General features: G+C 40.8%; 3 protein-coding genes across 4 annotated transcripts; all 3 read right to left on the bottom strand.

The window, feature by feature from the left end:
* Window positions 1-287: 287 nt before the first annotated feature.
* LOC136955442 (sodium/potassium/calcium exchanger 1-like) lies at window positions 288-8605 on the bottom strand. The gene is made up of 7 exons (XM_067249152.1): window positions 7637-8605; window positions 5718-5826; window positions 2125-2253; window positions 1739-1986; window positions 1385-1474; window positions 969-1135; window positions 288-537 (listed from the first exon to the last, which is right to left on the bottom strand). Exons 1-7 carry the CDS (start codon window positions 8603-8605, stop codon window positions 288-290), a joined length of 1962 nt encoding a protein of 653 aa, XP_067105253.1.
* A 1810-nt stretch (window positions 8606-10415) lies between these two features.
* On the bottom strand, window positions 10416-14407 carry LOC136955448 (very-long-chain (3R)-3-hydroxyacyl-CoA dehydratase-like). 2 transcript variants are annotated; one of them, XM_067249158.1, is made up of 11 exons: window positions 14017-14407; window positions 13305-13347; window positions 13138-13211; window positions 12787-12951; window positions 12567-12618; window positions 12227-12337; window positions 11907-12034; window positions 11644-11756; window positions 11438-11544; window positions 11062-11193; window positions 10416-10799 (listed from the first exon to the last, which is right to left on the bottom strand). In XM_067249158.1, the coding sequence occupies exons 1-11, from the start codon at window positions 14095-14097 to the stop codon at window positions 10723-10725; spliced, it is 1083 nt and encodes a 360-aa protein (XP_067105259.1). In that variant the 5' UTR covers window positions 14098-14407; the 3' UTR covers window positions 10416-10722. The 2 variants fall into 2 exon arrangements, with proteins under 2 accessions (XP_067105259.1, XP_067105258.1); XM_067249157.1 differs by having other exon boundaries at window positions 14005-14407.
* An 80-nt stretch (window positions 14408-14487) lies between these two features.
* Window positions 14488-24250, bottom strand: LOC136955443 (E3 ubiquitin-protein ligase arih1). The gene is made up of 14 exons (XM_067249153.1): window positions 23823-24250; window positions 22621-22688; window positions 22229-22373; window positions 21878-21970; window positions 21491-21546; window positions 21272-21338; window positions 20638-20744; window positions 20421-20463; window positions 20221-20292; window positions 19670-19800; window positions 17584-17641; window positions 16826-17086; window positions 16611-16723; window positions 14488-16393 (listed from the first exon to the last, which is right to left on the bottom strand). The coding sequence occupies exons 1-14, from the start codon at window positions 24096-24098 to the stop codon at window positions 16309-16311; spliced, it is 1575 nt and encodes a 524-aa protein (XP_067105254.1). The 5' UTR covers window positions 24099-24250; the 3' UTR covers window positions 14488-16308.
* Between the last annotated feature and the right edge of the window lie 879 nt (window positions 24251-25129).

A 25129-nucleotide genomic window follows, 5' to 3' on the forward strand; every position in this document is an offset into this window, starting at 1 on the left:
TTGTGGAGTGGAATACTTAAAAAAAGGGGCAAACAATTACTCAAACAAAAGCGCTTTGTACAGCTGTTAAAATAGAGCTGACAATACTGTATTGTTCCGTTGATGAAAAAATGTGTAAGTCTGTGTTAACTGTTTTAAAAGCTTTAAACTTTGTTTGACCTAATGTACCAAACCAATTGGTTAAACCTGTAAGCCATCATACATCACTTTTAACAGTGCGGCATGCTAGACCGTACTTCTTTCATTTAGAAGCTGTGCTCTCTGACCCCCTGCAGTCCTGCTTGTGTTCAAATGGAAATGGGGCAGATGATGAGGCGGTCCTCGAGCATGACGCTGAGGATCAGGAACACAAAGTAGAGCAGGAACATGGTGAAGCCCAGCGCACGGCTCATCTTCCAGTGGCAGGCTGCGATGGAGATGATCACGAAGAGCAGCATGAGGAACAGCAGCACGATGGCGCAGAAGAGGCCGTTGGAGTTGACCGCCACAGGCACACCGCCATGTAACATGGAGAACATGAGCCAGGGGACTGGAAGGCTAGTGTCAGAAAAACAGCGTAGATAACAAACCAAAGGTCAATATTACACACATTTTACTTCAATTTGTTTATTCAATTTAGCTGATTGTTTTAATCCAAAGCGACATGCAAATTTAACAAGCGACATGCATATACGTACATACTGTATGTACAATATGTAGGTACAGCAGATACATTTTATATATGAGCACACATGCCAAACACCCCGCAGTAATACTGACTATGACAGAATATTTCACTCACTTAGACCACTTATGGATACATCCATATGGTTTCCGCCAAGGACTGACAGGTCGAGGTACATGGAATGTGACGCCTCTACCTCTTTTCAGAGAACTATACCTCGCCTATGCGTGTCAATATGAACATCAATGGCGGAGACACAGCAGGTAAACTAGGATCATGTCAAAATGATAATGATGTTGAATACCCCATAGTGATGTCAAAGATGTTGCTGCCGACCGAGCTGGACACAGCCATGTCTCCCAGGCCTTTACGAGCCACGATCACGCTGGTGATGAGGTCCGGAATGGAGGTGCCTGCCGCCAGGATGGTCAGGCCCATGATCTCTTCTGAGATGCCTATAGTCTCACCCACCTAGGGCAGGTGAAGATGGTGTTGACACAATGCAGAAAATGTTTTTTGTCAACTTTACACACGTTGTGTACCGAGTTACATCCCTAAATGTCTGTTTTGTTGTCTGCTTTTGTATGCAGATCTCCATGGAGATGGACTGAACAGTATGTTCACTAGCCATGGAAGCGGTATTGATTCCAGTTTACATATATGCCTAAAAACAAACAAAAACCATAGCCAACAAAATCACATAATTCTCGACTAACTAACCTGATGAGCCCACCACACCATTAGATAAGAAAATATTGCAATCCACATGATAGAGCCGATGAACGTCATAGCAAAGTACTTTCTCGATCCCTGCAAAAACAAAATAAGTAACCAACATTAGATGCATTCAGGTAGAACAACACTGTGTTTGAAAAGCGCTCTGAACTCTCACAAGCAGAAATACATTAAGATGTAATGATAGACTGCTGTCATGCTTATGAACAAAGTGAATACTGTACGTGTGCAGAACATTAGTAGGGCCAGATAAACTTTCATAGTCATTGAGGGATATACAAACACAGTCCATGAACACAGGTGATGTATTGTAGAAACACAATGGTCTGTGTTACGTACTGGATTGCGAACATCAGGCACAGTGAGCCACAAAGGGAACACAATGGGCAGCAGCAGGAGATAGGTGATCTGTTTGCGCCTAGTTTCTGGCCATTCTAATGACAGTGGTTCTTCAACCTCTTCTTCCTCTTCTTGCTCCTCCCCCGCCTCTTCATCATCTTGATCCCCACTGTCGTCATCGTCATCATCTTCATCATCATCACTGCTCTCATCTTCATCGCTGCCCCCCAGGTCTTCATCCTCACCTGGGCAGACTGCTGCAACCTGTTTCAAAACAGGGAAGAAACACATAGGCAGAATTATTTACTGAAATTCATTTTGAGATTTATTTAAAATATTACAGTAGGACCTTCCCACCTCAGAGAGTATCTCATTTGGTTGTTTGTCTGGCTGCTCTGTTTTCTCTGGCTGCTCTGTTTTCTCCTTCTCTTCCATCTTGGTGGGCTCAGATGTGGAGGGCTCGGCCACGGGGCTCACCTGCACACTGACAGAGTTGGCCTGATCAGGCTTCTTGTCTATACCTGAACGAGGACAGAAAAAGTAGACACAACCCGACAGGGCTGGGGACAATTGGAATTCAATTCAATTTTACTTATCTCAATTCATGAATTGAAAAATCCCTTGTTTGAGGTCAGCAGGGGATAGTTCGATCATGAATTGTCATTCACTGCACACACATTGACTGATTTATAACTTACTTTAAATCCACAAACTAGTTAGACAATGCACATGTTATATTATATCATAATATGAATATATTATTCTTTAGTCATTATTGTTTTGAAATGTATATTTACCCCTGCTCATGCACAAACATCCCATAAACGTGCATTCAAAATATACACAATAGCTCTCTTTTACACACAAACACACACACAAAGTACCCATCTGCATGCTAATCCCTGAGTTGATTGAGTCTGGGTAGGGGCCACTCTAGGCTATGGTCACAGGGCCCCTTGTTGCTACACTCCAGTGCAAGTGGCAATAACAATCACCCCAGGCACTGAAGCACCTAATTGCCTTTCACTGTGACGTCTGCACACACACACTGAGAGGCCAACTGATTGAGGGGAACTAGCCAAAATCAACCCACCCTCCATCATACTACTTACAATTCACAGACAAAACATAAAGATGATGTGAGACGCTGAGACCAAGACCAGACAGTGGTGGAGAGACTCACAATAGACTCACAATTCACATCTCACCTTCAGCTTTGCAGTGGGACTTGCATTCTAACTTCTCTCTGACCTGGGGGTTCAACACCTCAGTCTTGATTTTTTTTCTCACTGCAAACAAGAAAGTTTCTCCCTGATACAATTCACAGCTTCGAGGTAAATGTTTATCAGCCATAAGAAACAAGCCTGTCACCTCTACAAGCAACACATTGCCCAAACAGAATGAATATTTCTGACAGATCTTTACAACAACATGCAACTGATGCACAGTGCTATGTGTCTCTTAGAAAACATTCCAAAGCCAAGACACACAACAGTCACAAGACAAACAATACACAACTAAATCCACTGTTACTGAAAATGTGCTGAATAAATAACTCCTGCAGCATATTCCTTTACATAACAGAATTGCGAAAAAGCCAAAAACAACATGTCACAACACCATTGAAAACCACGAAACATGACAACAAGCATTATTCAACTGACCTCTCCCTTGCACTGACCCTTCCACCCTGACATCTCCGTTAAAGGCTGTATCTAATTTTCAGACACGGAGAACAGTCACCACAATCACACGATGCACCTATTTACTCATCATGTATGAGTGAATGAGCATGCAAAAGCATCACACCACTCTCCATTACAGGGGAACGGAAAAACTCTGGAAGAGTATGGAGCCCAAATAGAACGGGTTTGGGTGGCATGAGGTGAGGATTTGATAAGCAGAACGTTTTCATGCCCCTCTTACCTCGTCTAGTTCTCCTCTGGCCGGGGCCTCTAATGTCCCCTCTAAAGACTGTATCTATGATGAAAACGACAGAACACATCTCTTACAGCTGTCATTTAACACTGTAGTAACAGTGTACTGTGTCAACAACTAAAGTCATAGTAAATCCACAACAACACACACAATGACCAGTGATATCCAAATCTGGATCTGGAGGGTTAAAGGTTTTTGTACAAAAACCGTATTTGAACATACAGACATGGGTAACATCTCTGACAACACTCTACCTACAGTAGAGCTATAAGTTATTTAGCTGCTCTTACGGAACTCGTAATTGGCCAGTTAATGCAATTTGTATGTAACAGAGTTGCTGTAAAATGATTGATTCAAGGTACATGCAGGAGCAAATAGATGTGTAAATTACAGAGCTGTCAACTGATCACAAGTCTTAGTTGAGACTCAAGTCAATTTCTTCTCGACTTACGAGTGACTCAAAGTCTCAAACCCAAGTTCTCCTGTCTGCAAGTCGCAAGAGTGACAATGACTTGCAGTTTCATCACATTAGAGCTGTGACCAGTACAGAACAATACAGTCCTATTGAGATAAAGAGATTGAGCTGCTAGGAGGCTGGCTCTTAACCAGCTTTTATTAGCCGGTATTGAAAAGCTGATTAAGGATCAGCCACAGCTAGGAGAGGTGAGGTGGGGAGAGGGCCTGGCCAGCCTGAGGGCAGACTGAAGGTCACTCCCTTGCCGGAAGGTACAGGTACAAATAAATAATGAGGGCGGTGCGGCTGAGGAAGAACAGTCCTTGGGATACCAGTTCTTAAACAGTCATCGGGCTACCAGTTCTTAAACAGTCCTTGAGATGAAGCCACTCAGGAGCAATCCTAAATAACCACAATGAGCCCAACCCAAGTGAGAAAGAGTCTTTGTGTCATTTGGTTGTTAGTATTAGCATTGGGTGAAGCTGTGACATCAAATTAAAAAATTACCATCAAACTAACAAGTCTAATAAAAGGCAACGACTGGTTATGGTTAGGGTTTGGGGTAGATTTAGTGAATAATTATTCAAATATGTTTTAACTTAAACATCAGGTTCTACATGTTCCTTCCTACTTTGCAAGTTTTTTACCGGCTGTGCATGTTTGTTTCAATGAAGTTCTTATGGCCAATTCATGGTATGAAGGACAGGCTGGCATTGTAAGATGATATTCACAAGATTCACTTATAATTGTACCTACTGTACTTGCACTACCTGTGCAATAAAGTTTGTTTTCATTTTGCGCAAAAGCAGGGGCGGGTCTACCGGGGTGGCATGAGGTGGCAACTGCCACCCTAAAAATAGCCTTGCCACCCCAGCTGCCACCCCATTTGGCAGCTTTGAAAACAAAGAAAAGTTGTGGCTCATCGGACATTTGCGAGAGCGAATTTCTAATATCCGAATGCAAGTAAATGCAGCACGAGACGACTCCATCCACCCTCCCCACAACACCGACCGAAGTTGCTTTAATTTGAACGCAAGGAAGGCGCAAACTGACCATAGGAGACTCCAACTCAAGGAAGCAATTGTCGGCATGGAGTTGAATTGAGGTTAATGACGTTAACTCGTGAATGCTTTGGGAAAGCAGATGACCGTGGTAAAGTTAGTTTGAAGTTCGATATTCAACAGATATTCGGACGCCCAGTATTGTGTTATTTTAACCGGTGATTAGCACCGCTACGACCGGTCCCTAAACACACACGTTGTTTAGGGACCATCAACAAATTACAATTTTTTTAAGTCAAAATCCAACCCTTCAAAATCTCCTACCACCCCATGAATATTTATATAGATCTTCCCCTGCACAAAAGGAGTTTAATTTTAGCCAACCAATAACAATGTGCACCAATCTCTGAAGGTTTCTGCTAACTACCTAAAATGTAGGAGGTTTAAAAAAGCTGCTGGGACATCCCAGACAATTGTGTTTGGATCAAAGCCACAACTGTTCTTTTAGGAAACAGAAACTTTATTTGATCAACCAGTGTATAAACATTTACTTTTCTTTACAAAATCCAGGAAAGTCGTACATTACCTTCTCCCACTGGGTCCAGAGTGTGGATCATGAGTTGGAAGATGGTGTTCCTCAAGTTGCTGTTGTGGAGGGAAGCATTACTGCCCCCTCGCTGTAAAATAGGCTTCACCTAAGGAAGAGGAGAACATGATACACACTCACACTGACGTTGAGCACATATACAAACACATTCTGACAAGCCGTACAAAACTGGGTCACAAACAAACATGAATTGATTAAAGTAAACATCTAAGCGTCAATTATGAAGAACATCCAAGAAGAACATCCAAGTTCCACAGTTATTTTGGATTCTCATCAGACTGGTGCATTTTAAATTTACATTTACATTTAGTCATTTAGCAGACGCTCTTATCCAGAGCGACTTACAGTAAGTACAGGGACATTCCCCCGAGGCAAGTAGGGTGAAGTGCCTTGCCCAAGGACACAACGTCAGTTGGCATGACCGGGAATCGAACTGGCAACCTTCGGATTACTAGCCCGCTTCCCTAACCGCTCAGCCACCTGACTCCCTTAAATGGTTGAAGTGTGCGAAAAGGTGTGTTTTTTCAAATGAATACCTTTAATTTGGCATGGTCCCCTGCAGGCTGTGGCGATGGCGGGTTGTGTGGTTTTGGTTGGTTGTTTTGTTTCGGATCCGGAGGGGGTTGTGGTCCACTCTCCTGCACATTCAGATGCACAATGAATGAAAGAAACAATGTAATATTTGTTGTGGACCATTAAGACCAAATAGAACAAGAATAGCATGTTTTTAAAGCACAATCACATTTCCTTTAGCATTTGAAAGATTTTCAGCTCTGACACCACACCCAAAATACTAGCTCCCCATGAAACTGTCTTTGTGTGTAGTTTACTGATTTGATGATAACCAATACATCACCTGCAAACCATTAAGTTACAAAAGGCAAACAGATCCTGTTTAAATCACAGTGGCAATCAAATCAAAACTCAGAAATCTCTTTCTTAATCTCGCTTTAGATGCTATGTTTTAGTAAGACGTAAGAGACTGAAAGATAGCCTGTAGAATGGACTTGAAGGGTACTTATTCTCCAAGCAAAATGCCGAGCTCCTTGACCCAAGACACCCATTTGGTGCAGAGTCACGTTCTTCCTACACTCATTACATTTTGATTGCAGGAGTGTTTTCTGGAGTGTGTGGATGGAAATTAATGAGCGTTATGGTAGCTTTATAGGTTCTGTGAGGGCCATTATAGAGGCTATATTCTATTCTAGCATTACATCAGAACCAAGGGTTTAACAATGGTGTGCCCTGTGCAGATGCTTCAGTGGGTGTCAATATGTCATTGCTGTCATAGTTGAAGACCATAACCTCAAATCAACTCTTCACGGATCGATCCTAATTTAATTATTGCTCCTTCTTTTTTTTGAAAGAAAATCAATTCACATGAACATAAATGGAGCAGAAACTTATAGGACTATTGAGGCTATTTAGCAAAAGGCAGTTGAGCAAGCTTCTCCATGTTTCCATGAGTGCTTCAGACATGACATTCACATTACTTTACATCTCATCACCGTCACACACCCACTGACACCTGGGATCCATTCAGCTCAGCCTCATCAAAGGCTGCCACACAAACACTGCCTCTCCATGACCTGCTCAAGGGCCCAGATGAATAAACATAGGGGCAAATCATTGTCAACGGTTCAGTGCATGCATACAGTGGCTACAGTTTCTGTTTGCATTTGAGGGAACATTTTGTCTCAAGTTGCATAGCTACGCATTAAAGTTTGCCACAAAGGTGTACCACATTGATATTGAACTTGTTCTGTGATTTGTCTGTATGTTGCTATTGTTGTATCTGAGAGCACCTATATTTTTCCTGTCAATGGGTGTTATTACTTGAGGCTCTTTTAGCAAGTTGGTGTTTTTGTAATGTCAATTTCTTCTCGACATTTACTAACCTTCTCTGGCTCTTCCAGGGCTTTGACGCTGCTCATGTGCTTGTTGAGCTGTGTCTTGACAGCATGTTCAATCTGAACGTTGAACTTCATGAAGCTCACGTAGGACACATACCCACCAACTAGCATCATGCTTTCCCACCACATAATGGTGTTGTCCAGAAAAAAGACTATTAGCATTAGGAGATCCACAATGTAAAAGGACACATCCCTGAACAGGGGCCACCAGGTGAGATACAACATCTCCCTGGAGAAGACGGCACACATGCCAATCACAAACAGGATGTTGAAGACAGCTGAGCCAACAATGGTGCCGATGCCAACATTGCTATGGGAGATGAAGACCCCTATTAGAGAGGTGAAAAGCTCAGGGGCCGAGCCACCAGCGGCCATAAATGTTGCCCCAGCGACATCGTCAGAGATCTTCAACCTGTCAGTAATGACGCCCAGCGCAGGCACAAAGAACTCATCGCAAACGATGGCAAGGGAAACAAACATGTAGATCATCCCTAGGATGTGTAGAACCACCCAGCCTTCTTTACGTTGTTCCACGGAAAAGATGTCTTCTGGATACTCTCCCTTTCTGTGAGGGGGTTCTTCGGGGTTCGAAGGGATGGTGGTTGGTGCAGGGGTTGTGGGAGTTGGAGCTGAAGTGAGCTCTGGAGGCTCGTGGTCCACATAGATACAGTGTTTGAGGTCAGTCCTGTTGACGGTTATTACTAGGGGTGCCTGGGTACTCTCAGACATAACATCTACCTCAGTCACATTAGACACAGTAAGGTCCCGTGTGTCTATCTTTAAAACGCTATCATCGTCCTCCTTTCCCCCAGCGTCCTTCGCTGTCTGGAGGGCTAGCCATGGCTCTGAGAGCCTGGCCTTGAAAGTTAGTGTGTAGATGCAGCATAACAACACACCTGAGAGGAAGAAGAGTATGCGACTATGATGGAGTCTCCTTCTTTGAGGCAGATGCATGGTCACTGCCGGAACGCTTGTCGAGTCCAAGCGCAAATTATGTCAGACACATGATTGACTTTGTTTGGTCCTGGCACTATCATTTGGCAAAATAACACAGCCCAGGGAGAGGTGAACACACTTTAGCATTGTGTTTTTCTGGGTGTAGTATTATGTCCCAGCATCAACCTAGGACAAGGGAACAGATAAATGAATGTTATTTTATATTTTTATCCACGCAGCTTCGTGTGCAGCCTCAGTAGCCATATGCTTAACGGCAAGGTAGAGAAGGGGAAAGATACAGCCACCTGTTACTATGGCTACATAACAGGAGCTTTCGGTTTTCTCGATGGGAGCAGAAAATAAAAGCCACGTGTATTAGACAAAACAACACAATGTGTCTCGCGATTATTTGGCATGTTATTTAGTCTTTACAGTGACAAAAGAACCAAACAGAACGTGATGATATCTAGATAACGAAATCCTAACAGCCATGATTAAAATTCAATCCACGAACCAGTGTGCACGTGTGAATTAAAGTGCCAAAAAATCGTATGGAGATGTTGCAAAAGATGATTAAATATTGTAAAGACAGCTGAGGAGGCGATTCAAGGTCAAATACATTCCAGAAAAATCTTAATCTAGGCTCTGCTATAAGAAAACAACAACGTAGTAATTTTTTATAACACATAACCACAGCCTACCTTATTTCCCAGGCTTGTTTCCCAGTCCTCTGTATCCGAGGTCACTCCAGCTGTGCGTAATGGATTGAGAGATGCTGACACTAGATTTTGGGCAGCTACAAGGGCGCACCGCGGGTCAATTCTGCAACGTAGCTCAGCATAATACCTGTAGTCTTGTAAGAGGATTAGGTGTACAGCTCTCAAATTCTCATTAACACATATACTGTGCTGTTAATTCAAGGAATTGCAGTTGATTTAGTCATGATAAAGTAGGCTTTGCGACGCTAAATGAAATCCAAGCACGTCTGCTTCGGTCACCAAGGAATAATTGCAATTGAGAGGTCTGGCAGGCGGGGTTTGGTTTGGGAATGATGAGTTTTAGTGACACAGGATTTATTTTATAACAGAATTAAAGGAAAACAGTGAGAGCATCCCTTGCAAAGGTGGTAGTTCTGTAGCTTGGACTAGTTTGATATGTGCTTTAATAGCACACATTAAATGTTTTCTAGGGAATTTTGTATATAAAATACACAAATGTAACTTCTCCCCCCACGCAGCTTTATTACAGCAATGCAGTGCTGATCTGTCAACCGTTCATAACCAGATAACAACTCAATAATCCCTTTTTTAATTGTCCACTTTCCAAGAGGTTCTGGGTCTTCGGTCAGTAAGCAAATGAACATTCAGCAGTGACAGAGAATAAGAGCAAAGAGATGAATACAGTACATCTCACATCACATGGCTATGAGAACCTATTTACTGACATTGGGAAAAGGGAAGTTTCTACAGTATTCAGTCGAAAAGCCTTTCTGCTGAAGATGTATACTTTCAGTGACCAATAGTGCTTCAAGAGATAAAAACAGAATGTCTTTACCAACAATTAATAAATATTAAGCAAAAAAGAAAGGTATACAATTATGTAGTGACTGTCCAGTGGGGGAAAAAAAATTGTGTACTGTCCAGTTACATGTACAGTATCATAACACAGTATCACAAGATTTTCTCCAATGTCATTCACTGTACATACGTGTTCATGAATGTAAATAACCATATGGCTTTGTAAATTACTTGACACAAGTCATATTAATGACCAATGATATGAATGAACTTCACCGTGATTTGCGTGCTCCAAATCAAGCCTCAATTAGAACAGTTACTTTTTTTATTATTACAAACATGACAATACAGTGTCCACTTTGCCCTTCGATAGACTAGGTCTAATACTGCCTGATCTGTGTGTTTTTACTGGGTGTAACAGGCCAGTGTATCCTTCCATGGCAGGATAATTTCAAATAAACTTTACTAAATGAAGGGGAGTGATTTTGCTTAAGAGGTGAGAGAAGGCAACCAGCAGTGAGACCGAGGAGATCCATTCTGGTTTAAGGGTGGGGGGGGGGGGGGGGGGTGGGGGGTGGGGGGGGGGGTGAAGGTAGAATGAGGACATGTTCCTCGTCTTCAGTTCATTTTCCTCTTCCTGGAGCGGAATCGTCTTCTCCTCAGCTTATACAGGTGACGGAAGTTGATGAAAAGACCTGAGAATGATTTCAAAACTCACATTTTCATCTGCATGATTATTCTGTTTGCCAGGATTATCCTGGAACGGGAATTTACGGCAAAATAAATTATTAATACAAATGGAACACCTTTAGCCAAAAGATTGAGGCCACACCAAACCTCAATGTTTGCTTCTGTTCCAGAGTGCTATGTCATTGTCCTTCATGTGTTTCATTGTCTGACGGCCAGAGTGTGTGGCAGTTGGAGAGGCAGTGGGATTTCTCTGTAACAATGACTCACCCAAAAACATGAGGAGAAGGTAGAGCCGCAGTGTATATGAGAAACTGAAGGACCGGCCCAGGGCTTTGGGGAGGGGAATGCTGTATATGAGCGTCTCGTCGAAGATCGGCAGAGACTGGATCACAGCTACGGCTACATGTAGAGACAGAGGGAGAAATATCGGTGCAGAGGGATTCATAAAATGTATTATAAAGTATTCATAAAAGCCTTTGAAAAATTGTTTGAATGTGGTTTGGGTGAATGAGGAAACAGTGACCATGGATTTTTCTAGGAAGCAGGCTGGGAAAGATTGTGTTGTGCAACCCCCATCTTTAAGATTATATACAAGAAAATAAAAGCTGCTTATAAATAGGTGCATTGATTTTGTCCAACTTACCCTCTGCCACAACCCCCATTGGGTAAAGTGGCATCCAGATAGTGTATCTCAGCCAGGTTAGAAGTTTCCATTCAGTGTCAATGCATGCCAGCATGTAGAATGGGTATCTACAGCAAAGAGGGGAACACATGGTATTACCATGTAGCTATGTGGTTAGATTTAAGACCTGCAATATTGTCCAAAAGCCAATTGTAGTAGACAAATACCTGAAGATCTCAATGGAGCTCCACAAGTAGAACACAAAAAAGACAACAGGCCTGTTCTGCATTTCCTCTAGGCTTCCAAAAATGACAAACAAGATCACGTTCCTCCCTGCAACCTGTCGATTAATAAAACAGATATCACTGATCCGAAATTCTGTGCCAGGAAACATTCTCTCTCTTTGGGCCACTTCTCATCCAGAATGCGAATTTATGTTGATTTGGGCTTTACATGTGCCTGGGACACCATGAATGATTTTGTCCTGTACCTGAATCATGGCTGGGAGGACCCCTGTCCTGACCAGGCCCAGTGCAGGGTTAATGACTTCAGCCACAGCCATCATTTGACAGAAGTACATCATATCAGCCGTGGTGTGAAATGTGTCGTAGAAGGAATCTAAAAGAGAAAGAAGTATTGTCCTCAGTCATTTGCAATACAAATGCAGTGTCAGTGTTGCTTTATTGTATATTCAAATAAGCATATTTATAAATAGAGAGCACTCCCTTGTCAGAACAAAAGGCATATTGTATCTTCTCCAAGAACAGAAAACTGTATTTTTTTTACTTGTCTTTGACCTTGAATACTGACCTTGACCGAGTATGAACAGGCGAACAGTCATGTTGACAAAGATCCAGGAGAAGCCAAGGAACTGCACCAGGTTGTACATAAATAGATAGCCCTTCTTCAGACCAAGGTATGCTGGAGAGTCAAAACAGGAAATGTATTACAAAATGGAAGCAAACCAACTGGACTATTACATGAGTGATTCAAGCAAAGACAATGTACAGTAAATGTCCGGGATAGTATTGTCAGTATGACTCAATATAATATTTGAATTAAAAGTTCTAAAATAATGAAGACCATGATATCAAAATATAAAAAGGACACCTTTAGTGTCAAACAGAAGTAGAAGCAACTGGGTACTCACGATCTTTACGAACTCTTGATTCTATGCTGACCTTGTTTATTTTTTCTTCCTCCTGGGAAAGAAAGTTTTAAATGGACAAATATCCTCAACTTTGCCAAAAGAAAACATCAATAAAGAAAACTCAGATCATTATGTCTTTCTTGTCTTTCTTAAAAGTAAGCCAGTAAATCATTTTTCTTTCCCACCCACTTATTACAGGGACAACCAAATAGGGGTTCACCTTAGCCTGAAGCTCCATCTCTGCATCTGATTCGTCCAGCCAGCGGTCGAAGTCTGGGACGAGGAAGAGAGGCTTCCTCTCCTGCAGAGTTAGTCGATCCCACCAGCAGTGCTCCTGCTTCTTCACCAAAATGTTCACCTGACGCTGGGTAGACTTGTGACGCACCTGTGGAGGGACACACAAACAGTGAGACAGTGTGAGATGATAGCAGACTGAATGTTATGAGCTCTGACAAAGTTGTTCCTGACACACACATCCTGATGCATGTGCCCTATTGCCATTTAGTTTACTCTCCACATGCTCTTTGCTGAAAAAGATTGGTAGTCTAATGTAAAAATTCAAACAAGGTACCTCTGGTTTTACAGGCCCTAGAAAATCCAGGCTGAACTCATATTCATTTTCTCCTTTGGCTCCATGCCCCCGTGCTGAGAAATAATTCATATATTTAAAAATATTTTTTGCTGCATAAAATAAATGTACACAAGAAAAATTCAAATAGAATACAATAAATTGCCAACCTCTAAATTGAAGGGTGTTCTCTTGCACACTGATGTCAATATTCTGAAACGGAGGATAATTTATTAATGAGCAACTACAGCTATGACCCACCCTAGAAAGATAAGAATGTGTGACTCAAGAGTGGATGGAGCACACAATTAACAATAATGAACATGAATCTATAGATACCGTGTTACCCGAGCACTATCACTAATTCATCATGCATATATTCAGTGACTTGCTAGAAAGAGAGGTAATGCTATACGACATGTCAGTCATCACTATTAATCTTTCATAAGGAATCTGTTAGTCAAACATATGCGGAATGAGAGAGAATGAGGTACTCAATCGTACCAGGTCTGAGAGAAGAACGAGCAAGCTCGTGGATGTTTCAGGATGCAATGCATTTAAATGTACTTCTTTAGCAATCATAGGCAAGCAATCAATTGGTTAGCTAAGCCTTACGTTGTAGCTAGCAAAGTTAGCTAACCCTCTGGGCTGATGGCAATTACACCCAAATATGTTTTGGAACCATGATTAAACACTAGTTCATGACAAGATGACATTCAAAGAGCCATACATTTTTCTAGTTAGTTAGAGCCCTTTCGCAATCAATCCATCGTGGCCGGAATCTTTAGCTTACTGGATAGCTGGCTGCAGTAATATAAGCTGTCTTACTTTGTAGGTTTGAGGGTTCGACAGGTCATCATCATCACTTACTGGCTCGCTTACCTTGGCATCACAGAGTTCAACGCGCAGGTAAATTTCGCTATGACGTTGTGCCCAGTACACGTGTGGTGTGAGTGTCTGCATCGCTGTGGTTTATAGCTTCAGTGTTTAAAAAAATATCATAAGCAGTGCACTTTAAAGTGAGGATGGAGATTCTCATAGTCCATCCTGACGACCGAAACGGAAGCAGGAAACAGAAGTGAGACGTTCCATTCTCTGGGCGTTCCCAAGACTGGCACATTCTGACTGGCCCAGCCCCAGCACGTTCACTGCCTACGTGCGCGTTTCAGTCGTATGTTCACTGTATGTTAATAGTGTTGCTGCTGACACAATACAAATCTTGGCTAAAGGTGGGTTACATAAATGACTTGATTATTGGTTGTTTATTTACATAATTGCCTTGATTATTGGTTGTTTATTGTACTTTTAAGAGTGAGAGGTGGTACTTAACTACAATATCAACAGAACACAAAAGACCTACACAGTTCCTTTTTAATGACATTTACTTAAATAGGACTTCTTTTTGTAAGAACGGTTACAATACATGAAAGCAACTGTATCTGAACTTCTATTTCCCAGAAGTGTCAGAAACAGAGATAAAAATATCATTTTTCAGGTGACTCACGCTTTGGTGAAGATTTCTTTCTTTGCCAGCAGCATCAACATCCTAAATGCCAACAAACACTGAGAGAAAAGCGCTGTGCCTCACCACACCTCCAGGGCTGTCTTGTTTTGGACCTCGTAAGCTCATAAAAAAAACTGGAAAGTGTTACAAAGGTAATTGGCTTTTAGCCTATTTGTACAACCCAGTGTAAACGCCACTCTCATCACAGCCTAAATGCCAGCGCTTTACGGCAGACATCTAAGCAGATCTCTATGCGTGTTTGTCTTTATTTAATATGCAGCTGTATGACAAGACTTTCCTTAAAGCCCACAAAGCAGTTATTATAGCCCAATTGTATTGTGCTATCGAAAGCAATACTCCTCGTCACGACAATAAGAAAAGGAAAACAAGGAAGCATTGACTGTAGCTCTGTCACAGCTTCTAGTTCTTTAGACCTAGATAATGCAGACTCCAAAGTTGAACAGTGCTTTCAGGATATAATCATCTTCCTCATTACCAAGGTGCATACAAAACCATATGAGTAAAAGCTCAAGTCTGTTAAAGTGTTTTTTTTTGTCTTTTTTCTTTTAACAATGAGTGAATGTCACTCAATTTGGCTCTCATGAAACAGTTGGTAGTGTGTTATCGTAACATTAGAATGTCTAGGGAAAAACAGAAGGGCTAGTAAACAATACAGAGAGAAAGGTGAACAAAAAGGATCAAACAGACAGGACTCCTTTCCTAGTCCAGTTTTCTTCTTTCAAAATGCCTCCAAAGGGATTTTGTTTTTTTCAAACCCAGGGTTACAAGTTCAACATCTGCATTGCCTGTTTCTGGACCAAAATTGGACAAGATTTTAGAAAAAGGTTGGTTTAGTCATACCTACAGGAATCCTTTCATGAAAGTTTCCATACATGTAGTCAGAATAGTTTTAAACCTGTTACAACCTCATCCAAACTCCAGCAAACATCAAATAACCGTTTCCAGCGTCCTGTGTACACTAGCTATGCAGCTTCCAAAACCCTAACAAAGAATTGATTCAAAAGAAGCAAGAGGAACATGTCTTCTACGCAGCAACTATACTGAATATTTGCAAAGAATAAATATTTCTAAGTTGTAGAAAAAAAAGAAATGTGTGCCACACTTGCTGTCGCATGCATATGCATTATTTACATTTGGGGAAAAGAAAAAATCTTTCTATACTGCACACCCTATGCTTATTATTTTTTTTGCTTTACAACCATAGTTTTGCACCTTACAATCAGCAAATCAACATTCGAAAACCCAAAACAGGATCTAACAAGACATGGCTTGAACATGTAGCATTGAGCTGGACACAAAACCACACAAGGGAATTTTGAAGAAAAATGAAAAACATAAAAATGACCTGAAAAGGAGTGATGATGTTACAACTTGACCAATTGAGGGGGAGTTTTTTTTCTTTTTTTCGTCCTCACGATCAAATTTTCTACAAACAATACTGTTGTACAATTAACCTTTTTTTCTTTTTTAAATAGTCTATCTTTTTATTTTGATATAATTTATTTAATCTTGCCATAAAACAAATCCAAGAAGAAAAAACAAACAAAAGAAACGCAATATTGGGACAATCAACAGCTATGGCTGAGACCAGTGCTGCCCCAAACGCTTTGCATCAGCACTCTAGTTGGTAGATTCTTAAAAGTCTATCCTTAATCTTCAATGTACTCCCAGAGGTCCTTCTCGTAGCCCTCGTGCACATGCTGCAGCAGCACTCGTCTCCGACTCTCACAGTATCTAAGGTAGTGAACAAAGGTCAATGAAAACCTAGCAAACAAGCCAAGGTAGTTCACTGGAGTTCAACAGTTCATTTCAAACATGCCTTTGAAAGTTTGGGTTAAAACGTTACATTTACAACAAAGATGACGACCTAATGTGCACAAAATAGCAAGTAAACCTCAAGGTATATTACAGTTTTAGGGATAGCTGTCCCCGTGACTAAATGCCCCCTCACCTGTACTTGTCTTGTACTTTCTGTTTTATGTCCTGCAGTGAATCCTGGGAAATGTCCCGCTCCAGATACCCAGACAACACCTCGGTGGCATTCTCCAAGTCTGCTTGATTGTTCTAAAAATATATATAGAATTATAAAACACTATCTTGAACATTTTCTGCTAAGGCCAATTGCAGAGTGTATGGGATGTGCATAATAAACTGACTCTTTCCTACCTCAAAGATAATGGACTGGTTGTTCTTCTTGAGGTAGAAAGCGAACACGTAAGTGAACATGAGCGTGGAGCGGCACTGGCACAGCACGTCCACGGCCTTCTTCAGGAACTGCACCTCAATCCAGGACATGTTGTGCTGCTGCATCTCCTCCATCTTCTGCTTCACCTGGGCGTACAGCTTGTGCTCAAAGCGCAGGCTCTGCATGTGGTTCATGTAGCGGTTGCAGTAGAACAGGTACCTCTGCAGGGCAGCTCGGGAACGCTGGAGAAGGACGGAGCACAACACCTGGCTCTTAATCAGAACTAGTAGCTGGGCCTGGCAGACTAGGGAGACACGCCTAACGCAAGCGTGCTCTACACTGACAAGGCATTAGGTGTGAAAGGCAAAGGGTCTTAAAGAGTGCTAGTTTTGAGGCTCATTACTTTGGACTTGTGTAGGCTACAGAAAGAAGAATGTTCTACATACAAATAACAGATGTATCATCTGCATTTACTAAACATTTAAAAGGATAGGGACTATTTAATCTTTATGAATACCACTAGGTATTCATATAAAAAATCCAAACCACAAAATGTTGATAGTAAATACTTCCAACGGAGAATGTATGTAAAATAAAGGAACCTGAAGATCACTACTACAAACAAAACGAATGAAATAAATGAATGACAAAAAGAAGACGTAGGTTTATGAGGCCACTATGTTTGTCTGTGGTGGTACTGTGCCAGAATGAGGTTCATTAAGACTATGGTTCATATTACCTCTTGGGCATCCCTCGCTGCCTTGGCATCATCCTCATTGTAGCGGTTGCAGTTGTACCTACAAAACACAGCAATTAATTAGCCGAGTGTGAGAAAAATTGCAACGGCTGTGATTAAATACGTAGAAATATCTTTGTATGGCACAAGGTTCAAAATAGCTTCCTGCACCTGCTGAATGATGAAGATAATAAGTGTGACATAATAATTTGGAATGGCCTTAGTATCTGGCTTTATCTATGAGTTATAGTTCATTTGAACTGATCATTCTTTTTCATTGTAAAGCAGAATGTGAATCTGAGGTTGGTTTGAGTCAATATGTCTTAATGTAGCCTGCAACTATATGCAGGCTACATTCTTACAACTTCTTTCTCATTCTGAAAGTATAAATCTAAATTGACTCTTCAATCAAATTGTATTTTATATTGTTGGAAAGCCTGATTAGTTACCTTTACAATGAGGTTCAACTTGTAAGGATCGTGTATTCGTGGAATGAGCAAGACAGCTAACCGTCTGGGTAGCGGCCCAAAATTCTTTGCCAAAATCCCCTGAAATATTCTTTTGTTTGATATTCACTCTCGTTTCGAGTTGCTTGGTGGATTGGATGAACTCTCCCACAGTAATAAGGGAAAAAACCAAACACATATTGGCCATTTTTACACTTTATTCATTTTACACTGTCAGGGACCTCAGTAGCGTGTGGAAGATCCATACGCAGCCACAACAGCTTGGCACCTCCTCCTCATGCTGGTCACCATGCTGGTCAGAATGGGATGCCATCCTGTGGGATGGCATCCCATTCCTCAACCAGGATTTGTCGCAATTCAGCCAACATGTTTGCGTTGGTCACTCTGGCACGTACAGCACGCCCAAGCTGATCCCACTTGAAGCTCAAAACGAGAGTGAATACCAAAAGAAGAATATTCCAGGGGATTATGGCAAAAACAAATATTGGGCAGCTACCCACACGGTTAGCTGTGTTGCTCATTCCACGAATGCACGATCCTTACAAGTTGTACCTCGTTGTAAAGGTGACTAATCAGGCTTTCCAGCTATATAAAATACAATACCAATTGGTATTATTGAAGGGGAGGAATAATCGACCGAAATAAAGTTTCAGAACTTTTTTGAGGAGTTATGCGTGTGTCTGTGTGTAAAAAAAGATATACACACACACTTTTCAAGTAGTCGTGTCTCAGGGGACAGGACAGATGGTGACTACTCTGCATGTTTCCTTTTAAGACCATTTTTGACTTGAGAGTAGCTCACACTGGCCATGCATGCAAGTGATAACATGAAAACTGAGATAGACTGTTAGACTCCCCATTTGTTTTGGTTAGGCAGGCTTCCTGAAAAGTATATTTGTGTTGGTGTAATACGAGTCTAAATGTGTCTGGCACAGTTGGAGGAAATACAAATGCTTGAGCGAACATAACTTTTCAGCCTCTGTCCTTCATCCTGCCCAATTGTTCAACAATATATAAAATTCACTGGCAACACATCCCATAATTGCACTGCCCACTATCACTATCTGGAGATTTAAGTCTGGGAGTCAGGTGGCTGAGCGGTGAGGGAATTGGGCTAGTAATCCGAAGGTTACCAGTTCGATTCCCGGTCATGCAACTGACGTTGTGTCCTTGGGCAAGGCACTTCACCCTACTTGCCTCGGGGGGAATGTCCCTGTACTTACTGTAAGTCGCTCTGGATAAGAGCGTCTGCTAAATGACTAAATGTAAATGTAAACTCATGCCCGGGGTTGTCTGCTGCAAATTGAGCTTGAGACATTGAGCTTCCTTTGAATGCTAGCATAGAAAATATAACTAACCCAGACAAAGTAGGACAGACCGTGTGCTCAGTTTGTATTTTACCCACAACTACTGTGTGATCTAGCGCTAAGTTATATATAATAAAAATATATATAAAAGAAGATGACTTAAGGAGTGGAAATGTAGGACTTGACAAAAAGATAAAAACTCTTTGATGGCAGTGACAAACTTAATTAGGGAGTGGACAACAAGCAAAGCAAATTAAAGGGTCACCAGAATAGGTGAAACTTGTAAATTTCTAGTTGAGATGGAAATGCACCCACCAAGCAGATCCATGCGGCTCCCAGGGTCCCAAGCACACCCAACAGAACTCTGCTTTGCAGTTCTGGTTTCGACACACCATGTGATTGCACCCTCCATCCTTCTCAATGGTCACATGGCATTTGGGGCACTCCTGACGGCCAAAGTTGAAAGTTGACTTGTCCGGTCACACATTGCAGTGGACCAAATACGTTTTAAGATGGTTAAAGGAATAGCCCACTCAAAATACACATTCACCTCATTTCATGTCAGAGTCAGGTATGACATATTGTATGGCCTAGTTTGCGTACCCACAACTTAACATTGAAAAAATGACAATAAAAGTGCCATGATCTGCAATGGCATAATCCAACTACATATTTATGCTGGAGTATGCCATCATTTGTCAGTGCACCATCACTGTTTTCCATTCAACAATTAAGAAAGGGGTGGGTGAGAACACTGAGAAAACTATGCCATATATTGGTCTCTGACTCTCAAGATTGAATAATCTTGCTTTGTGTACATAAAGTGAGGTCAATTTGCATTTTGAGTGAAGTATCCCTTTAAATACCTTTGTATTTGCTGCGATCCAGTTGGACGTTTCACTGTCATCGTCACATTTTTTGATCCATTTTCTCAACCACTAAATAATATGGAGAAAAAATTTACAGAAAGTTTAAAATCATGTAGGACATACGTAAGAATATTTAAGGAACTCTTTCTTTGGAGTATCTGCCACGGCCATGTGCAGGTTCTGTATATATAACATACCTTACATTTGACAGGATCGTGCCAGTTCTCACCACAATTGAAGCTGCAATGGTGTGTAAATAAGAATAAAATCAGGTCAATACACTGATCCTTTCTGACTTAACATTCCAAAATGAAAGATGTAACTAATCATGGAGAAAATGCTTGAGAATTTTTTTTTTTTTTAACCATCCGCCAAAACACTATGATGTGTTGACTATGACTAGTTATCCCTTACCAGAACTGCCGTCCACATTTGCATCTCACAGGCTTGGCATCTGGGTACTGGACTTTGACAACATGATGGCAGTCAGGTGCTGGACACCATTTTAACAGTCGATTGCACTGAGACAAGAAAACAGAAAGGAGCATTGATTCAGAAGATTCATTTAATCAATCATTTTTAGTCTGTGTATATGTCAAGCTTTCCAGATCCTTATGGAGCATTCACATATACTGTATTAGAGTGGCATAGAATGGTGTGTTGCAATACGTTAATACGTTAGTAATTCCAGATTGGGAGAGGAGACGAGGAGCATCGGATTTGAGCAATGAAAAGGGGGTGAAAAAAATATGAGAAATGTTTCACTTCTCAGTGATGTTGAGGCACGATGTCCATTTACTTCCTGTTATAATAGTCCCAATGCAATATAATTTTTTGGGGTATGATTACCGAGATTTAAACTGAATGTAGTTTATCTGTTTATTATAAAACAGACCACGGAAACAAGTAGACCAATACCTAATGAACATAACTAGCTGCACAGTTTCACTTTGTCAACATCCCCACAGAGCATTAAATTGATACCAACACAGCACTGCACAGCATGGAACCCACGCCGCTGCATATGTGAATGCTCTATTAGACTTACCTCTACAAAACTATTGGTAATCAAGTGTTGGTACTTCAACTTAACCTTGGACTCTGTTATCAGTCGCCTGTGAAAATAAATTAATTGTAGATGAGGGAGATTTTATCATGACTTGATGGATAGAATTACATAATTTCCCACTAAATTGGTATTGTGGGGTGTGTATGCTCCTGCTGTTCACTTGAAAAGAAAAGTAACTATTTGCAACTGATTACTTACATGACTGTGTTGTCATCCACCAATATATCACAGCTGTGAGCAGGACAGGAGATTGTCTTTAAAAGGAGAAAAAAATGAAATTTAACAGATAAATAAGTAGAGAATCTGGTTTTATACAACTGTTAGGTAAATGTAAATAAACAACTGATCTGGGAGCCACTGGAAAATCCATACTATGCACAGAATGCAAAGAAACTAACAAACGCATTGAAACCATATCCTTTGATAACTAAGAGATTACTAAATTGTGGCTCAATAATTTGAATGCTGGAATCAGCACACTTTTACTTTTTTACAGCTATAGGATTCTTCACACTACTTTCATACAGATAAATCATCAAAACATCAACTGTGTGAGGGGATAACAGCACTCTGTGTGGCTCCTACCTGTCCCATTCCCTCCTCAATGATTTTAGTAGTCAAGTAGTCCCCCCAACACTGCATACAGAACTTGTGTCCACACTCCAGGCCAGTGAAGTACTATAAATGGAAACAAATTCTTAAAACACGATTCGGGGGGGAACGACTTTTACATCGCTATCGTACGCCAACTTAAGTAGCATGACAACAGTATTTTGGCAAAACATGCTGTAAGAGACTATACATTTAAGCAAACCGTTGTGGGTAAGACTTTGTTTTTCAAAAAGTACATAGTAAGGAGGGCTACTGGCTGTGATTGCAAAGTGAATCAAACTAGTGTCTATAACGAACTGACAAAAATGTGTTCCTGGTACTAACCGAGTTAGGGTAGTTCAGATAGCAGATTTGACAGGGCATATCCTGAGCTGAAGACCTTGTGTTCATCAATCGTGTCCTTGATTTCTTACTGGGATTGATGACATGGCATTCTGAGAACAACTTGTCGAGGTTCCCGTCAAAATACCTGGATGACAAGAAAGTATTAAACATTTTTGCAAAGGTATGATACTTTATAGTACTCAAGTTGTAACCTAAATGAAACCCATTTCATGGGTCCCATAGCAAGAGTAAAGAAATGTAACCATCAATAACCTAATTGAACAAAAAATTTAAGATACGTTTCTGGCCATGGCAACCAATTGTATTATATTAAGCTTTAGTGTCAATTCAGTACAGAAAATGGCTGATTAATAATACATTCACAAACTAACCTTTCCATCAGTTTCTCTTTGTCCCAGTTGAAATGACTAAGAAGTATTCTTGTTATTGTAGCAGGGTTCTACAGAACAGTAGAAGTTGGGAGAAAAAAAACAAACATTTATATATAACTAGTCTATGCCACAAACCAAAAGCTACTTTGTTAAAGACAGGTTGTAGCAATAACACCACATGTCGGAGATACTTGATAGAATACATTACTTCCATTTAATGGAGGCAAGTTAACCACGACAACCAATACACGTAAATAAGCCTTCTAATTTCATTGAAGTCAAACTTAATGGCTGGCAGAAGTAGCAAAGATTCTGAATTCGGCCATGTTGTTTAAGGCCTTGATAGCTTGCAACCACAGAAATTAGTTTACATGTCAGATGGCTGTGACTCAGGTGGAATTTGTAGCTAGCTACTCCCGCTTGCTAGCTACTGTAGCACTAATCCCCAAAGAAAGTTTTTACTAATATTTATGAAAATCAACATTCTCTTCAACTAATAATAAACGATTTGAACCATAAACATGCTGACCTACTTTCATCCCTAATTGTCCAGTTACACGATATTAAGTGTAATGACATGACTATCGAGATCACTAGGTTGATGGATCTTCTGTCTTCTCAGCTAGTTGTGCTATAGCATGTCGGCTTGCTAACCAGCTAGCTAGCGAATTTAAGCTTTCAGACGAGATAGTTATCTAGATAACTAGCTTTCAAGAGCTTGCCAACTTGGCCAACCGTATCAGTCTCATACAACCTAGTCTAGTTAGCTTAATATAAGCAAACTTCACGTTGATTCTCAATTGGATTTCTAGATATATAATTCACATAACATGACAGTAAACTACCAAGCTGACTATCCAACTGTACCAAATGTCAATTACTGTACAAAAGTTCCTGACCTAGATAGCTTGCTAGCCAACAACTAGCTAGCTAACAAGCTCGCCTACGCTTAACAAGCTAGGCTAACGTAGGCTAATTTACCCGACAAGTATATTTGCCAGTAAATCGCTTAGTTGACACATGTATCAGTGAATGTGGGTTATACACAAGGTAGTTATCCAACATACGTACCTAACATTCAATCACCTATATTACCACAACTAGCAAGCCGACATCGCTGTGTTTATGTTTAATAACCTGCGGCCTATCGATATACAACATCCACGGCCTTTCCTTAGATCAGTATGCCTCCAAACACTCACCTGGATGACCTCGTTGACCTCCCTGATACACTCCACCATATGCTGAAGGATCTGTTCAGCAGTCAGTACTTCGAATCGATAGTCCTCTTCGTCTTGGCCGGGGCCTAAGCCACTGCCACCAGTCTCCCCACATTCATCTCGTTCACCACCGGCCACAACAGGGTCAACCAACTCCACTTCCAGGGTGTCGTCGTCGGGATCCTCTTCGTTGCTGTCTTCGCTGCATTCCTCCTCCTCGTCGTCGAATTCATAGTTATAACCCTCGTCTGAGTCCATTACTCTGCCAACTTCGTATTATAGCAAAGTAATATATGAACTGAAAACGTTAATATATGTGTGGACTTCGCCGTAACAGGAGACGATATATTTCGAGAGGGGAAAATATTTCCGTAGCCGGAGTACAACAACATGAGCGCAGCTGCTGCTACACCAACAAAGAGACGCGGCGTCAGTAACTGACGGCCAACTTACGTCACTACATATGAAAAACTTTTGTGAAGTTTAAATTGTTTATTCATATTCAACCTCAATATACTTCTTATACTGTTTTAATGATGGTGTGATTTAGTATCACATGAATATTTGAAGTGTAATGCGTTACAAAATAAATGTCTCAATAAAAATGCGCCCATTTAAGGTATACCGTCTAAAAGGACACATTTGGCATATAGGCTACTTTGGAAATATGAGTGAGTGTTGTTTAATGTCACTTGTGCCATTCACAAAAAATCTTTCCAGCGTATTTTTGCCCTGCATAAGAGCATGACACAGGAGAGCTTTTTCTCACCACTAGATGACACCACGTAGCTAGCCACCTAATTGTAAAGTGATGAGGGAGAGCTGTACAATCAACCAGTCTGTTCAATGACTATTGGTCTATATTATAATAGGTTTATTTAGAAGTAAGACTGTGGTACTCACTACCTGTTTCTATCAGAAATGCTTCTTCGCTAGGCCAATTTAAGAATGTGCTTAAAACCTACTTTTTCAATAGGTTAATCAGGTTTAATAATGTTAATTTAATTGAGTCTGTTCTTATTATTACTGTTAATTATTTGTTATGATTGTTAGTTTTACTTTTGACTTTACTGTAGAGCTTTGTGTGCAAGAAAGGTAAAAAATAAAATTGTATTCTTCTTAATATATGTCGCTGTGTGTTAAAGAAAAAAAGAAGAAAAAAGTTTCTGCATTTTCTTATTGTCAACTCATCCTTCTTTTGCATTCTTCTGTTCATAGTTGTCTTAATCTTCTCCTCTTTGAGTGCACATGTATGTAACAAATTGTTACTTAAAAATAGTGCCTGTAGT

The sequence above is a fragment of the Osmerus mordax genome, chromosome 13 (assembly GCF_038355195.1).
Source record: "Osmerus mordax isolate fOsmMor3 chromosome 13, fOsmMor3.pri, whole genome shotgun sequence".
NCBI lineage: Eukaryota > Metazoa > Chordata > Actinopteri > Osmeriformes > Osmeridae > Osmerus > Osmerus mordax.